This window comes from Juglans regia, chromosome 9, assembly GCF_001411555.2.
Source record: "Juglans regia cultivar Chandler chromosome 9, Walnut 2.0, whole genome shotgun sequence".
Lineage (NCBI taxonomy): Eukaryota > Viridiplantae > Streptophyta > Magnoliopsida > Fagales > Juglandaceae > Juglans > Juglans regia.
The window spans coordinates 16252047-16269643 of NC_049909.1; the positions used below are offsets into that span (position 1 = coordinate 16252047).

At 38.1% G+C, this 17597-nt stretch overlaps 3 protein-coding genes across 3 annotated transcripts; 1 reads left to right on the forward strand and 2 right to left on the reverse strand.

Annotated features, from left to right (window-relative positions):
• Positions 1 to 2256: 2256 nt before the first annotated feature.
• On the forward strand, positions 2257 to 4733 carry LOC108983089 (light-harvesting complex-like protein 3 isotype 1, chloroplastic). Its single transcript, XM_018954622.2, has 3 exons — positions 2257 to 2833; positions 4022 to 4159; positions 4264 to 4733. Exons 1-3 carry the CDS (start codon positions 2413 to 2415, stop codon positions 4509 to 4511), a joined length of 807 nt encoding a protein of 268 aa, XP_018810167.1. The 5' UTR covers positions 2257 to 2412; the 3' UTR covers positions 4512 to 4733.
• Positions 4734 to 4998: 265 nt separating this feature from the next.
• On the reverse strand, positions 4999 to 9935 carry LOC108983088 (phospho-2-dehydro-3-deoxyheptonate aldolase 2, chloroplastic-like). Its single transcript, XM_018954619.2, has 5 exons — positions 9262 to 9935; positions 6918 to 7195; positions 6302 to 6578; positions 5520 to 5765; positions 4999 to 5418 (listed from the first exon to the last, which is right to left on the reverse strand). The coding sequence occupies exons 1-5, from the start codon at positions 9763 to 9765 to the stop codon at positions 5152 to 5154; spliced, it is 1572 nt and encodes a 523-aa protein (XP_018810164.1). The 5' UTR covers positions 9766 to 9935; the 3' UTR covers positions 4999 to 5151.
• A 605-nt stretch (positions 9936 to 10540) lies between these two features.
• Positions 10541 to 15371, reverse strand: LOC108983094. Its single transcript, XM_018954629.2, has 5 exons — positions 14657 to 15371; positions 13918 to 14016; positions 13434 to 13478; positions 11705 to 11842; positions 10541 to 11132 (listed from the first exon to the last, which is right to left on the reverse strand). Exons 1-5 carry the CDS (start codon positions 15038 to 15040, stop codon positions 10782 to 10784), a joined length of 1017 nt encoding a protein of 338 aa, XP_018810174.1. The 5' UTR covers positions 15041 to 15371; the 3' UTR covers positions 10541 to 10781.
• Between the last annotated feature and the right edge of the window lie 2226 nt (positions 15372 to 17597).

Genomic DNA, 17597 nt, shown 5'->3' on the forward strand with positions numbered 1-17597 from the left:
TTTCTACCTCATCAAATTCATTCCCAACAAACGGTTCAAAAAGTCCATTACTGGAAGTGGAAATCACATTGACTCTCTCCATTTTCCACATTCACTTCATCTTCCAAATTCACTTGATCTACACGATCTTCCATATTCATTCAATCTCTCACATTCAAATCATATTGATCTTCCATCACTTCAGCCCCAATACTTTCATTTTCAACTTGAGGACAATTTCTACTTATCAGTATCTCAACTTCATCACTATCCGAACTTGACATAAGATCATTCATGCCAACATAAAACAATGCAATTAATAAGATCATTTAATCTACAGAGTGATAATATGCATAATTGAGAGAGGGAAAACCCAAAGAGTGATAATTTGCAAAACAAATTTGAAAACAACGATATATATTAAAAAGATTATCTAAAAGATCAGTTTTGGAAAACTGAAAAATAAATTAATAAATATAAAATATGATTACAAATTTACAATCCATTACAACAAGTAACTTTTCATAATAATATTATCTATTAAATAATATCTAAACTTTGAAAATTAGAGATCTTGGGGAACAAACCACAAGAGAAACTTGTAAATTGCTATTTACAAAAAAAAAAAAAAAAAAAACAAGTATAAACATAGACACCTATCAACGTCCCTTTCATGCATAAGCTGAAAGACAATTCAAGCATGAAAAAAGTTCAACTTTCCTTCCAACCACACGTCATAAATGCAACAATCCAAAATCTAAATCTCTCTTTGAACCAAACCCAACGAAAATAAGAACATCCATAAACAAACATCACAAAAACAAATTAAATCCCACATTTTTAGAGAAAAGAACGGAAAGATGGATACTCAGAAAAGAGAAATATACCTTAGAATCACTCATTGTGCTTCTCCGCCGGTGTGTACGGCGTGCGGCGGTGAGGTGGCTGTAAAAATTGGTCGGCGTCGGAGGCAAAATCGTGTTGGTCTAGAGGCGCTTCTCTCTTCACCGAGCGAAATAGATATTCACTGGAGGGAGGGGAAATTTTTTGTTTTAGATCTCGTGTGATGAGGTGCACCATCTTCTTATGAAATTTTCTGATGTGTCAATTTTATATTAGGTGCTGATTGAGTCTGAAGATAGGCAGTGCCGGTTCAAAGAGGAACTGTTAAAACATTATGGGATCGAAACAGTCAAAACTCTATTTTCCAATTTATTTTAACTGTTTTGCACTATTTCCCATTTGAATTGTTAAATTATATTAAATTCTTACCCAATAAAATAAAATAAAATAAAATAAAACATGTGGAAAAATTAGTTTACCATAGTGCATCGAAGGGTGAGACAAAAAGAAGTTAGCTCACCCGTTGTTGATTCCAAGTTGGTTATGCAGCTTGAAAAAGTCTTGGTAGCAGCCACTATTTTATTGCATTCAAATTGCACACATTACATGTCACACGAGCAGCCATTGATAATATAGAGATGAGAGAGATGATGAAAGAGAGAGCAAAAATGAGAGAGAGACCCGATGAGAGAGAGAGTCGGAGATGAGAGAGAAATTCATAGATGAGAGAGAGAGAGAGAGAGATCGAGATGAGAGAGAGAGTCAGAGATGAGAGAGAAAGTCAGAGATGAGAGAGAGACGGTATGAGAGAGAGAGTTCGAGATGTGAGAGAGAGACTGAGATGAGAGAGAGAGAGAGAGAGAGAGAGAGAGAGAGAGACGGTATGGGAGAGATATGATGAGAGAGAGAGAGACGGTATGGGAGAGATATGATGAGAGAGAGAGGACGAGAGGAAGAGAGAAAGGGGAACTGGGGAAGGTCTGGTGCAAAACGAAGAAGAAAAAAAAACTAAAGGAGCTGAAGTAGCCACGTAATATGTGTAATGTGTACAGTGACTGCTATGTAGCAATACTCATGCAGTTTAGATAAGATAAAATGAGATATTTTGTTGAAAGTTAAATAAAATTTTGTTATAATATAAATTTTTTTTTGAGATTTAGAAAAATTAAATTATTTATTATATTTTACGTGAGAGTTTAAAAAAAGGATAATGCTAGATTCAGTCGTGAAGTGTGTAAGGACAGTGCAGTCGGTTTGAAAAAGAGTGAGATTTACTATTAAAAAATTAATTTCTTTTCATATGGATCTCATATTTATTCAATTTTTTTAAAATAATTATATAGTAATTGCATACTCACAAGTGTAAGTATCATTTTTCTTAAAAAAAATTATAATAATTATATAAAAATGGTATGTAACGAAACGAGTCCTCAGGTTACTGTCTATCATCTTAATTGTCAGAGCTGTAACGCCAACTACTAACCACCAGGCACTAATTCGGCCGTTTATGAGGCTGAGTGGAGAGGATAGAGCCCAAAAGACGCACCGAATGTTCTGAACACACCCACTACTCTCCCTCCCAACCAAACCATGTCCATTTCCATGGCCTTGTTTTCTCCTCCGACCCACCCTCCATCCCTCTCTCGCTCTATACATCCCAATTCCAAACCCAAAATCACCCTCAAACCCCACCTCTCTCTGAGTCGACTCAAGAACCCTGTCTTCCTCCTCTCCACCGTCAGGGCCTCGGCCGATAATGAGGTTGGAGCTTCCGCCTCAGCTGCCACTGCAGTAGAACCAAAAGCAGACCAGAAGGTCCCGGAACCTCCCCAGCCGGTGGCTGAGAAGGATGAGAGCTCTGCTGGAACCAATGGGTATTTGGGGGCAGCGGAAGCAGGAGAAGTTGCGGTCGTGAATAAGTTTGGGGACACCAGATGGATTGGAGGGACTTGGGACTTGAAGCAGTTTGAGAAAGATGGAAAGACTGACTGGGATGCAGTTATTGATGCTGGTGAGGTTTTGGGTTTGTGTCAATTTGGGTTCAAAGGAATTTCTTTTCGTTTGCTTTGTGATCTAGAAGTTCGTTTATTTTGAATCTGAGTTCGAGTTTTGCTTCGTCGTTAATTTGACTTGGGAGTGAGATTTGCTTAGGCGTGAATTTAACTTGGAAGTGAGATTTTTGTTCATCTTCTACTGAGACCTAAAACAAGCTACTTAAAAATTATAATTTCCAAAATTTCAGTCATCGATTGAGAAAGGAGTCAATAGCTTTGTAGATCTATAAAACCTGTCACTCTATGTGAAGAAAATTGAAAAACACGGTTCTAATCTTTTCCAAATATTTGGGCAAAAGATTGCTTGGTTTGAATCTGTATCTGGCTAACATGGCCAATTAATCCCAATTACATTACCTCCGTGGCCTAAGGTTATTTTGTGAAGACTTTCTTCAGTGAAAATAGCCTAGATTTCATGAAGAGATTGATTTCTGTAATTTCAGGCCATTTTTATGCCTTGCTCTAGAAGAAATACATCGGCCTAATCCAATTTGCCAAAGTTGACAAGACTACACAGCAAGTGGAGCCTAGAAGAAAGATTCTCCCCTAAGTTTCTTGCTCTACATGAGGTTTTCCAAATTCGCACTTCACCTTTGTGGACATTGTCGAGTCTTCATGTTTCTGTAGAGTAATAGGAAGTGATATCAATTGGCAGTTATGCTTTTCTTTCATTTTGTGTTCTGGACCTCAAGGTGATTCTGTTTCGGGGACTTTTAAAGTGAGTGTGGACCATGGGTTTTTGGAGGAACCTTGTTTTTTTTTTTCATTTTAATTTTTTTTTCTTTTTTTTTTTTTGGGGGGCGGTGTGGGGAAGAATTTTTTTTAGGACCTTTTAAGGGGTGGGATAAGGACTTTGGGGGCTTTTGTTTGTATTTTGAGGGGGAAGGGTTATTTTATTGGGGAAGGGGAACATTTTTTTTTTTAACTTTTTGAGGCAGTGGGGGGTTTTAATTTGTGCTTTCCTTATAATTTGGTTAAAAACTTGGATGCTTGCAATATTTTTTCCTCTCTCTTCATGGAGAAGAGAGGATGGGATGAGGTGAAGATGGTATTCAGCTAGGATTACTTGATGATTTTTTCACTATTCATCCCGATTCTTCAGATTACTTGATTTCTAATGGACCTCCTTGAATAATCATTTGCAGAGGCTAAGAGGAGAAAATGGCTAGAAAATAACCCAGAATCATCCAGTAATGATGACCCTATAATTTTTGACACAAGCATCATACCTTGGTGGGCATGGATAAGAAGGTTCCACCTACCTGAAGCAGAACTACTTAATGGTTTGTTCATTTCATTTGTTCCCCCTTTAATGAAATTTAGATCAGAGAAAAAGCACTGCTGACTCATTCTAATCCATCCATGCTATTTCATGATTTTTATGCAGGCCGTGCTGCAATGATAGGCTTCTTCATGGCTTATCTGGTTGATAGCTTGACTGGGGTAGGTTTGGTTGACCAAATGAGCAACTTCTTTTGTAAAACTCTGTTGTTTATAGCGGTTACTGGAGTTCTGGTGATCCGGAAGAACGAGGATATAGAAAACCTAAAGAAATTGGTGGAAGAGACGACCTTTTATGACAAGCAATGGCAAGCAACCTGGCAGGACGAGACGCCTGGCAGTTCCAAGAATTGAGTAGTTAAATTGCTCTTCATGAGTTTGCCCCCTAAAAGATAAATTCTGAGCATCTTATTTTGCATTGTGTCATGGTATTTACTCTGTTATAGTGGAGAATGATGATTTCAATTCCTGTCAGTAATTGTATTTTAATCTTATTTTGCTAGTTCTTGTGCATTTGTGGTTGAAAGTTCCTTCTATTTGCTGAATTTCTCTGAACAAGTTTCCTTCTTACTTTAATCTTATTCGATGTGACCCTTCTCCATTTCAAGAGAAATGATGAGATCATTTGTAAAGCATGAAATACAATTACTTTGTCAACATGATGTGAAATGACCAAAATATCTGTTTTGTTACATTAAATATATACTATCTTATTTCAAGTGAAATGAAGATGATCTTATTGAATAAAGAAACTTTAAGTTGATATTTAATTTCTTTGAACCGCTCATTAGATCATCTTCAATGTGTTCCTTACAACCCCATCTGATTAGGAATAGAATGATTGATCAAGCTAAAGGATCCTCATTTAAGCATATTATTTTATTAGAGCTAGAAAGATCTTTGTTCACATAAGAAACGACCAAAATTTAAATCTTTGAGACCCTCCATGCGTACAAAAACCAAACTAAAAACATCTGACAACATGGGACCAATATCATCTTTGCCCTCTTTGGAAGTCCAGATCAGATTTTAACCTTTTCTTCCTCAACCTCTCGGCAATGGCAAATGCCAGCTCGAGTGACTGTGACGCATTCAGCCTGGGGTCACAGTGTGTGTGATAGCGGGAGCTTAAGTCCTCAAAAGTCACTGTTTTCGACCCTCCGACACACTCTGTTACATTCTGCCCAGTCATCTCCAGATGAACTCCCCCAGGATAGCTCCCTTCTTGTTCATGAACATCGAAGAAAGCCCGCAACTCCGCCTGACACAAAAGAGAAGACCTCCTATCAGTACCATTACCATAAGCAAAATGCATAAAGTGACAAAAGATTGGAAATTTTGACATTGGTTTTGAGTTTTTACTCTGATTGCATCGAATGGCCGTGTCTTGAGACCAGAAGGAGCTTTTATTGTGTTCCCATGCATGGGGTCACTAACCCACGTTACAATAAGCCCAGCCTGGCGCATGGCTCTGATCAGATGGGGGAGCTTAACCCTCATGTTATCTGCTCCCATTCGAGCTATTATCGTCAATCTTCCAGGTTTGTTGTGAGGATTGAGAAGTTCACACAATTTCACAAGCTCCTTTGGATCCATCTTGTCACTCACCTGCATGACTAACTCCAGACCTCAACATCCAAAGGAGAAAATGTAGAAAATATTCATCTCAAAATATTCTCATTTCCAAAATTAAAGAAAATATTATCTGAACTTCAATGTACATAAATCTGGAGCTCCACTAAAGGGAAAGCAACCGTGCCCACCTTATGACTTGAAAAGGATGAAAGAAAACACAGTTGCACATAATGACAATTGAAAGAATACCCACTAGTACCACAAAACGAGCAGGAGACCATTGTCTCCTTAATTACAGATGGCACACATGTTCATTTAGCACTGTTTATAATCTTAGATTGGAGCAACTTATGCTTCAATCTGACAATTTCCCTTGTTCTCTACTCAAAGGCCAACCGGATGAGCGAAAACCAAACTAAGCAAAAGTAAAATCCTCTATTTTCTTGGCAAAGAAAGAGAGCATCATTTAAATTATGCTACAATATCTTCACAGCAGCATTTTCATCAAAATGAGATCTATATAATTTAAGGATGTCCCCATAAATTTCAAGAGCACATCTACCATTTACCTTTATGCCAAGAGGGTTGGATACACCCCTGAGAAATTCAACGTGAGCCCCATCCAATTGCCGAGTCCTCTCACCTACCCAAAGCATGTGTGCAGAACAGTCATAGTAGCACCCAGTTGTTGAATCCACCCTAGTCAAGGCTTGCTCATAAGGTAAATGAAGGCACTCATGAGATGTCCAAAACTCAATTGTGTTCATTATGGGATGATTTACAGTAACCCCGGCAGCAGCCATGAACCCCAGAGCTTCATCTGCTCTTTGTGCAAGTTCCATGTACCTTCCCTCAACCAGGTAAGGGTCAGTAGTAATTACAAGAAGATACTTGCCTGTATACATCTAAATAATGAAACTATTTATGAAATTATAGGTTTCACGCAACTGCTTGCTAATAGAGAATCTGGTACCCCAAAATAACAAGCCTCCACTTTCATTTGGTGAAACAAAGGGTTATTGACTAATATGATCGGAATAAATAAGTCGTGAATAATTGAGGAAGACGGTGCTGTATAGAACAAATATATGGGGGTGGAACTAACCCACTGCTAAAAGTGAAATTTCCCAGCTAAATGCACACCTAGAAAATTGCATAAAGTGTAGGCATATATATTCAAAATACCTGTCTCCCTGCTCACTGTGTATCACAAAATCAAGATTCCACTGTGAGACTCTCTGCATGGCAGCGTACCCCCCCGTGGCAAATGCTCTGAGAAGATTCAGTGTGCCGACAGATTGGAGGTACGCTCTGATCAACCTTTGTGGATCAGGTGTTCTAGATTTCTCATCAAAAGCATCGCCATTGATATTGTCTCCCCGATAACTAGGGAGCTTTACACCATCTTTAATCTCAAAAGGTTCTGACCTAGGTTTAGCAAATTGCCCTGCCATCCTTCCTACCTGTCATAACCTAAACAAAATAAGGCAGATATACTCTCGTAGTTTTACGCATGCATATTTGGCACACAAGGATTTGCATGTGCCATTTTAACTCTAAACACAAAACAAAATGCAACAGTTTTCAGTCAGGATTGCAAACACCTAGGTTAGTTAACTACACATGCAACAATTGCAAACACCTAAGATAATTCAAGAAAATTGTAGAACTAAAGATTGACTTAATACAAACAAGTAAAGGATGGGTCATTGCATATAGGAAACCATATTACCAGTTTGAGAGACAGTCAAGGGAGATGATATGGGAGACAGTGGCGGGAGATGATATGGGAAACAGTGGCGGGAAATGCACCTTATAAAGAATTCATGAAAAAATTATGCAAGAAAAATTACGGTAAAGACTACTTAAAATGAATACGAAAATCAACCAGATGTGAAAGGACCATATGAAGCCTAAGATATGCTGTTTTCATAAAGAAACCAATATAAATGAGTGAGTTTCCACAAAAATTTAAGATAGGTCAAGGGAGAAAGCAGATGAAGAAAGTCCTGACTTGCTCTAAAGAAGTGAGTTTCTGGCAACTCTGTATTTTTGTAATTAGGAGTTCGCATCATATTGAAACATGGCCACAATGTAAAATCACAAGAGTCAAGCTGCGGCCAATAGAGCATGGACCAAAAAGTACATATCGTTTCTTGATATAAGAATTTATCTTTAGTGCTTGGTCCTTTGTACTGGTAACTCCATATATTTTTATTATTATTTTGATTTGGCAGCGGGTGTCCACGAATGAAGTCTCGGCTAATCACAGGGGTGCACAGGCTCTCGGCAAGGAGTTTCCCACAAGTGCACCTCAGGTAATTCAAGGGGAAATTCCCCTAGTCCGATGCCCCCTAGAAATTGGTCTGTATTGGTAACACCATATTTTCATCTTGAACATCCATTCCTTAAGCCAACTCCTGTCAAATGGGAATCAAAGGTGGTGCCAGAGAGAGTATGGATAATTAAATGTTCCAGCCCCTTTTTTTAAAGAAGAGATTAAAGAAGCAGTGTCTGACATTCAATCTAGGAAGTTCTTACTAATGATAAAATAATAGATATGATTTTACTTATAAAATAAAATAAAATAATAGATATGATGTATTCTCTTTACGGTTTATTCACGTTTTATGGGCTCCTTTAGAAGTGGATCTCATATGGGTTTGGCAGACCAGTGGGTATTTCGCTACTTAATGATTTACAACCTGTGCTTTCCAGTGTCATACTATTTCAATGTCGAGAATCCCGGAGCCCAAATCCACCTTAACCTTATAGTACACTAAAAAATACTTTCTATAACCCTGAAGCACTCATGCAAGCCAACCTTAAAATTAAGCTTCATCAGCACGGTGTGACTTATGAAGCAGCCATTCCATTTCAAGAATCCAACTTTTTTTTATGGGTATTTCAAGATTCCAGCTTTCCACTTATTTTCCTATAAAACTTTTAAGAAAAAAAAAAACATATTTGTTTTTTTATGAATAAGCATCTGGAAGGGAGTAGTTGTAGTCATTCATCATTTGCAGCTATAAAGTTTTAAATTGATAGAGAATAAAAGCATTAGAAAGCACCCATACGTTCTCATATCTGGAATAAGGCGCCAGTTAACATGAAGGAGACTAACTAACAATTGTTTAAGTGATTAAGAAAAATAAAATATCCATGAAAGAAGTTAGAACAATGTTATAATTAGTGGCCAGAACCTGATGAGACAGCCACATCCATACGAGTCAAAAAGTTAAACTGAAAAGCGCAGCAGTAGCCGGTAGATCATGTCTTTTAAAAAGAAATAACATCTGATGAGAACCAAACAGACCGCCAAAGTTGAAGGCTTGAAGCTAAAATACAAACGGAAAATTCAGAAATAGGTGAAGCATCTAGAAGTCCTCAATAGACAACAAATGCAGCCCAAAGACGCCGAATTTCGAAGTATCTTAAAGCGACAGCCAAATCATAGAAAGGAAAACTCAATTCACGAAAACACGCAAAAACCCAATAATTAAATCACGGAGAGAGAGAGAGAGAGGACCTTAATGACGGGGATTTGGGCACCATAGGTGAGGACGATACCCATTTGAAGCAAGACCCGGAAAGTGTCCCTAATGTTAGTGCCATTGAACTCCTTGAAGCTCTCGGCACAATCGCCACCCTGAAGCAGAAAGGCATCGCCCATTGCGGCCTGGGCGAGCCGGTCCTCGAGCTTGCGGGCCTCGCCGGCGAAGACTATGGGAGGGAAGGACTCGAGGGTCTGGAGGACCGTCCCGAGCTCTTCCGGGTCCGGGTAGTCCGGGAGCTGCAGGGCCTTCTTGGACTTCCACGAGTGCGGGGCCCAGTTCAAAGGAACGGAAGTATAATCACTGTCGGTAACCGAGGAGGAGGAGGAGGAGGAGGAGGAGGAGGAGGAAGAGACAGAGGAGGGAATGTGTTTTGGGTTGGTGACGTGGAGGGTAGTGAGGAAGGTGGCGGCGGCGGTACGGGAGAGGCGTGGGGTTGGAGCCGTGAGATTAACTTTGCTATTGAGAGTGAGAGCCATCTCTTTTCCGTGCAAGGGAGATCAGAGACAGATATTATCACTCACTAAAATAGAGGAAAACGTGAGGCGGACGTCGTCGTTTAGAGGATAATGGGAAATCTTCAACATATGGTACATGCATGGATGCATGAATCTCTCTATTTACCACTGGGATGTGTGCGCGAAAGTTTTGTTAACTTGTTGACCACTTCTTTTTTTTCTTTTCTAATGTTTAATTTTGAAACAATATTAGGAGCAATGCCATGTAACAATTAATCAAATTCTATTTGTTAGATTCCAGTCCACATGTTTTGTTTGTTTATTTACCCATTCCAAAAAAAAATGACAAACAAAATCTTAGGTCCTGTTGGACTAGAGATGGAGGTTCGATGCACTTCATGAACTGCTCGGCCTTGACGAGGCTGGAGACCTTTGCGTGGTGGCGGTCGAAAGGCAAACACAGAGAGGCAGGGTTGAGGGAGCGGAGGAGCATGATGAAGGTGTGAGAATAGGCTCCGGAGAGGGAATGCGCGGTGGGGATCAAGGCGTACGAGGATGAAGGAGATTTGTTGAGAATAAAACTGCCCATAAACTTTGCTCTATATAGCAGATATGGTGAGAATATAATCTTGCCAAGGTATCGTTTCATAATTGATCAACAAAATGTAATGGTTTGAGTAATAATTTCTATGATAATTTTAATGAAAGTCTTCTTATTTTAAAAACAAAAAATCTGTCGTGACACTGATTTACCACAGGCAAGCAGAAAGGATTTACAACTGCATTCACAACGAACTTGAATGAAAATTTTGATAGTCTTTCAATTTATATTCCTTCAGATAAATGTACATATTGTTACAAAGTTTGGATACAGAACTTCCCCTGATGTGCGGGAAAATACCACTAGGCCAGGAGACTATCTTATTACTCAGCAAAAGATGCAGAAACAAATCGTACGTCCTATATATATAAGAAAGCAGCAGAGAAAAAGAAAAACCTCAAATTTGCAAACGTCTATATCCTGCTTCAACCTGATTTTACTTTCGTGTAAGATCTCCGTTACTTGTCTTGATTCTTCGAAGCTGCAAAGACACGGGTGTTTCCAAGACAGACACGTTGACATTGTTCCAAACATCCGATCTGGTGGGAAGCAGAGCAATTTTCTCAGCCATTTCCATGTCTTCTGGAAGAACAGAACCAAACACGGTGTATGCGTTTTTCCACTCTTGGTGGTTTGCAAGGCTTATGAAGAACTCAGGGCCAGAACCAATCCATGCAACCGAACCCCTTCTTAAGGTCGGACAAACTTCTGTTGGAATCTTCTTAAATGTAGATCCTTGGGGTTCTAGTGTTCCTTGAATCAGTGCAAATGGAGGGCCAAAAGGAGCCTGAGAAATTCACAAAACCATACTCATAACTATTTTACGCTGGAAATATTGAAAGAATAGTCTTTCAACATTCAAAATGCAAATTAAATCAGATCTATCCAACAGAGTGTTTAACCCGCAGCGATATCACGAGAGTGAAAAACTTACAGACGCAAAGGCACAGGAGAATATGCAGAGGTACAAACACAAGTACATGCAAGCATGTATATATAGATGTGCACCAAACTTCATCCCTTTGGTTCGTCTAGAAACTAATGTGGATCCAAAAGAACCAAAAAGTGATGAACCTCCAAATTGGCCAAAACACATGAGAAGGCATAAATTGCATCAGTGGTACCAAAACTTATAAACTTTAAAAGTGAAAACAGGAAATGAAGAATACTCAAGACTAAATGGCAATCAAATCCATAGAGCCCTACAGAAGCCATTATACATCCCATATAGAACATCTTCCCACAAACATAGAAGCAATAGATTTAACAAACATCAATGAAACTACTGATCAGAGCTGCAAATTGCTAACCACAAAGTGGTCCACAGTCAAAGAAAAAAGGAAATTGATGAAGCCTTACATTTTCTATGTGATTTCCTTCTGAATCCCAAGATTGACCCCGGCCCTCTGCTCGATAAAACTGGCAACCCGCACAATGGCGTGATGTCAGCAATTCTAGAATATAAGCCACAGAATAAGGGGCACAGTCGGGGAAAAGCTGCACCAAATGAAGTATTGTCGTTAAGAACTGGATTTATTAGTATGCTGCATAAAACCAGATATGCAAAACAAAACATATGTGAAATAAGACCAAAAGTCTGATATTTTCTTCAGGAAATGAAGAAAGTGCCCTGCTAACAGTAAGCAAGATGCCAAATAACAGGGGTCGTATGCATGTGTATGTATATGTGCGTGCACGCACATGCACACATAAATGTCAGAACCAAACATCTTTGGAAAAGATATACTAGTTTTCCCACACTTGAGTTATCCCACCTCTTATTTGCAGATGATCCTGTCATTTTCTATGGAGTCAACCATGATCATCTTCAAGCCTAAAGACTCTTTTACATTGCTTTGAAGCGGCTTTGGGATTGAAAGTGAATCTAGACAAATCAGAAATAGTTCCAGTTGGAAATGTCCCAAATGTGTTGAGCTTGGCATTCTTTCTGGGGTGCAAAGTTTCATCCTTGCCATTGAAATACCTCGGTCTTCCATTGGGAGCTTCATTCAAGTCAAAGTCTATATGGGACAAAGTGCTGGAGAAAATGGAGCGTAGAAATTACAACAGGGCTTCTCATGGGGTTGAATGGACGAAGAGTTCAAATTTCACTTGGTGAATTGGGCAACGGTTTGTACTTCAACACATGAAGAGGGTTAGGGATTCAGAATCTATTGGTTTTTAATAAGGCCTTATTGGCTAAATGGTTGTGAAGATACCAAAAAGAGAGGGGGGCTTTGTGGAGGGCTGTTAGAAGTAAAATCTGGTGGGCATTGGGGAGGATGGTGCTCGAACGAGGTGAGTGGAGCACATGGGGTGGGGCTTTGGAAGCAGATAAGAAGAGGATGGGAAACTTTCTCTCAGTACAAGCTTTGTAGTCGAGAATGCCAATTCATTGTGATGGACTAGTGTTGTATGTGCAAAAAAAGTGGGGAGTTTGTTGACCACTTATTATTGCATTGTGAAATGGTCATTGAGCTTATGGAATGATATCTTCGGGAGAGTGGGGTTACTTGGTGATGCCGAGAAGGGTGGTCGATTTGCTAGAAAGTTGGAGAGGCATCCAATCTAATTCTCAAATTACAGCTATGTGGAAGATGTCCCCGAATTATCTTTGGTGGTGCATATGGATGGAGAGAAATGGAAGGAGTTTCTTAATACTTTATTCCATTGGTCGATGGTAATAGACTTTGATGACATGAGCATTCATGATTTCCTTGTATCTTTAGACCATCACACATAGGTGTTGCTCTTGGATATGTCCCGTGTATTTGGGCTATGCCTATTCTCATTAATAAAATTTATTTTTTACTTATCAAAAAAAGAAAATATACTAGTACTCGGGCATAATAGTCAGATGAAGATGATAAAGTTCCTATGCAGTTTGACAAAATATGCCCCAACCTAACCCTAAAAAAAGACGCAAGTACCTCCGATAAACCCCATAACCATTATTAAAGGATAAAAAAATACTCATAACCATGGGTTTAAGACCATGGAGAAGCGGTTTGCAAAGTAAATTCTTGAACAGAAAAATCTCAGTATTTACAGCATCTTATTGCTCAACATCCAAAGCATGACCACTTACTTTTATATGAAGAGTGCCATATTCCGTTTCCAAGCCAATGATTCCCTACAAAAAGAAATTATATTTAAATGATAGGGAAAGTTAATATCTCACATCCACGCTCACCGAGTCATGAGTCATGACCTAGGTCTGGGGGAGAGGAGGGTGTCCCACTCTTTGCACCCGGGTTGGGTAAAGAGTCCCTGTCTCCACCAGCCCAAGCCAAAACTGAGGTTCAGGAGAGGAAACTTCCCCTCTCCCTCAACCCAGGCCAGCATGCCTATGTTGGGTCTGGAGGGGGTGCCCCTCAGTTGAAGGGATATGCTAGCGCATTGCATATGCTAATCACACCATCAATTGATGCACATTTAGCATCTAAAAATAGAGAAGAACAAAAAAAATATTTGAATGGCATGGATATGAAATATCATGAAAATGATAAGAACCTTGAGATTTCAAAATAGAAAAATGGCTAACATCAACCAAAAATGTGCAAATTAAATACCTCTCCTTTCCCAAAGATGAGGCCAGAAGTCCAACTAACTGTTTGCCCCTCATTTTGCCGTGCTGGGGCCAAGTTGTCCTTTTGTTTTTTCAACCAGCACTGAAGAAAAAGAGGTGAACGAACTAAAGTTTACTCATGTAGTCCAGAAACAGAGCATATTTTTAAGTAAACTTTTATGAACCACGGCATGAGAAAATATAAATACTCGGTCAAATATACACAAATGATAAACATCTGAAATTATTCTCTAGCTGTCCGCTACCAAGCATCTCAAGAAAAAAAAAATAGAATATTATTTGCAAAGTGCTTTAAGAGGTTAAAGTCCAACTAATTTAGGAATATCGATGGAGTAAGTTGATGTAGATGAAGTCTTTCACGTACTGGAACTCATTCAGCAAATTGCATAATTATGAATAACCATCTCCAAAGATTACTCCTTTCAAATCAAATTCTATATACGATTCTATAAAAGCTCTGAATATATGAATCACATTTTACGCGTAACTGTAGCCGTTTGACCTATAATACCGAATTTGAATATACTGTCAATTATTCCAATCACTTCACAGTTCAAACCCGACACGCCACTTCGGATCAAACTGGTTCACCATTACAAAAATCCACACAAAAAAAAAAAAAATCCATCATAATATTCGATTCAGCATCCCGAAACATCCAAACAGGTTAAACCAATTCCAGATCAATGACATAAACATATCAAGAACAAATTTAAACTCACCTCACCGAATTGCGGCCCGCAAGCATCCCGACTCCCACAAAAGACCCAGGAATCACATAAGCATGGTCCATCGCTGCCACTACACATGGCCTTACAAGCCTTGCAACACTCTTCAGATGAATTGAATTTGAACTCCGAGCCCCACTTCACAGCGTTCCCCCAAAGCTCCAAATGCTCAATTCCCCTACAACATCCTCCATTCTCTCCCTCCACCTCGCCACCACTCTCTTTAAACGATGCCAAGGAATCAATCTCTGAAATAGGGGAGGGTCTGAGCACCACAGAGAGGACTGCGTAGACCAGAGCACAGGAAATCAGACCCACCAAGAAGAGGATCAGAGAGGTGTAGTGGGTGGCTTCTGGGCCATTTTGCTTGCGACCCATTTGAGATTTGGGGCAGAAAAGAAACCTCAGAGGGGATTTGGTGGGGGTGGTCTCTGGATTGTGGGGGGGAGAGAATTGGGGGTCGAGATCTGGACGAAGTTGAATTTTGAAAACAGGATAGGTAGGGTTTGTGAATATAACAGTGTTGTGAAGCTCTTTTGGTTATCTTTGAAAGGCGAAGAAGAAGAGAGACTCTGATCGTGGAGAGTAGAGCAGGTGAGGGAGTCAGCGATTGCATAGAGCCATAACTGTGAGGCTACTACACAGTACACAATCACTTCTTGTTTATTTGTAATCCCTTTCCTGCCGGGATCACGGCAGCCGTACCAACTACCAGCTCGTATGAATTTTTTTTCTGTCTTCAATGTATTGTATTAATTATAAATAAATAAATGAATTTTATAATTATATTTTAAATATAGAGGATTGTGTAAAATTTAAAATTTCACATTTAAAAATAATAATTATATTCTTTTTTTTTAAGCAAACATATCATAGATTTATTTAACAGTTACATGATACAATAGTCAACAAGGTAGGAGGTCACAATATTTATCTCAAGCCAACAAATATACAAGAAATAAAAATAAAAAAATAGGGATCTAGGGCAAGTAACTTGACCCCCACCTATTTCTCATAAGGGGAAACCTCTTGAAGAGGTTTTGGTACAGTCTGATAAATTGACTGTAACCTATGACTAGGAGTCGCAGTTAAGCGAGTTATGCTGTATTTTGCTGGTCTGGACTGGTTGCAGGAGATTTCTACTACATCTTTCATACGATCATTGGTTAAAAAAAATAGAAACATAGGAAAATAGCAAATAAGATATGCGTCAAATTGCTATAGAATGAACACCAGGGACTGTGTAGGCATGTGAAGGCCATGCGCCACTCTAAGAAAGTGGAGGTTGGTCAGATTGAAGGATTCAAGGTTGTTGGCCCTGAAAATGGCACACGTGGCAACAACAAGTACTCCCAGGTGCAGTGGTGTGTGGATCTCACGCACCACTCCGTTTAACATTCTAATTCAGCCGTATGAAGGAATGGCAGCGGGGGAATCCTACTGTGAGGTGCGTGGTGGTTGTGGGAGCCCGGAAAACAATAAATCGGCTCTTCTCCTTGTTATGAAAGAAAAATAATACAATAAAAACCAATAAAAAAAAGGTTGAAAAACATAATAAAAATTGAAAAGCAGTAAACGAGAGGAGGGAGCTTGGCAGAGAAGATGGGAGATCATTGGTTTTTAGTTGGGAGAAAAAGAGAGAAGAGGAAAAAAATAATTTAAATAATTATATTTTAATTATAGAGGATTGTGTAAATAAAAAAGAATAGCATTATTATATTAATATACGCTAAGTATAAAAAATTGCAAATAGATTTTTTTTTCATATTCTTTTTCATTTCTAAAACTTATTTTTATAAAGAGTCTTAGCATTTATAAATCTGTGTTAACATATATTTTGTAACAAAAAATTTATCATATTTATAAACAATTAAAATATCTTTACTTTTGCGTGCATGTTAATATAGTAGGATTTAAGCAAGTTTGAAAAAAATAGTAAAAAAAATTATTTCTAAAATTGCAATTAGAATTATTAGATTTGAATTGAAAAAAAAAATATCTTTATGAATGATTTCTACATCAAGCAGATGTTGAACTTTGATGGCATTTTAATTAAAGAATAATAATATATACAAATCTTAAATGTTTAAGCCTTGCATAATATTTTATAAAAAAGTAGATTCCACTATAAAAAAATGAGAAAATATACTTACAACCGTGAATTGCGTAACCGTTGCGTAATCGTTTTGAAAAAAATGAATAAAACATGGGACCCACATGAAAAAAATTAATTTTTTAATAGTGGACCCTACTCTTTTTCAAAGCGATTACGCAACGGTTATGCACTTCACGGTTGTATGTAGAATTACTCTAAAAAAATATAAAAAACTCATTTTTTACCTTGATGGAATAGACTTTTTTATAAAAAAAAAACTTGCGTGAGACTTACATCATCCAAAACAAATACGATTAATTGAAATTAAGGTTTTGTTTGGATAGAAAAATGATTTTATCTCATCTTTTCAATATCCAAACATCACACACATAAATACTTTTAAATTTTAAATTTTGTACTCTTTGTTTAATCATTACCTAGTTATTAAAATTTTCTCAAACTTCCAAACAAAACATAAAAAACAATTCAACTTTTTCAAATTTTAAATAAAACTTATATTAAAAAATTATATTATAATAATATTTTAACTTTATAATATTTTTATTCAATTTTTTTTTCACTCATTTTTCAAAATTTCATAAAACATTTTAATTCAAATCATTTATAACTCATCTCATCTCATCTCAATTCAAATATTTTATTTTTATTTTCAAACTATCTAAATTTATCTCGTTTTAATTTACTATTCAAATCAGGCCTAATGCAAGAGTCAATAGCGTCGCCTTCAAGAAAGAAAACCATGGTGGCTGTCCGTCGTATCACTTTGAATTAAGGGATGAGGGATGGTGATGCCACGTGCTTATTTGAGCGAGTAAATTT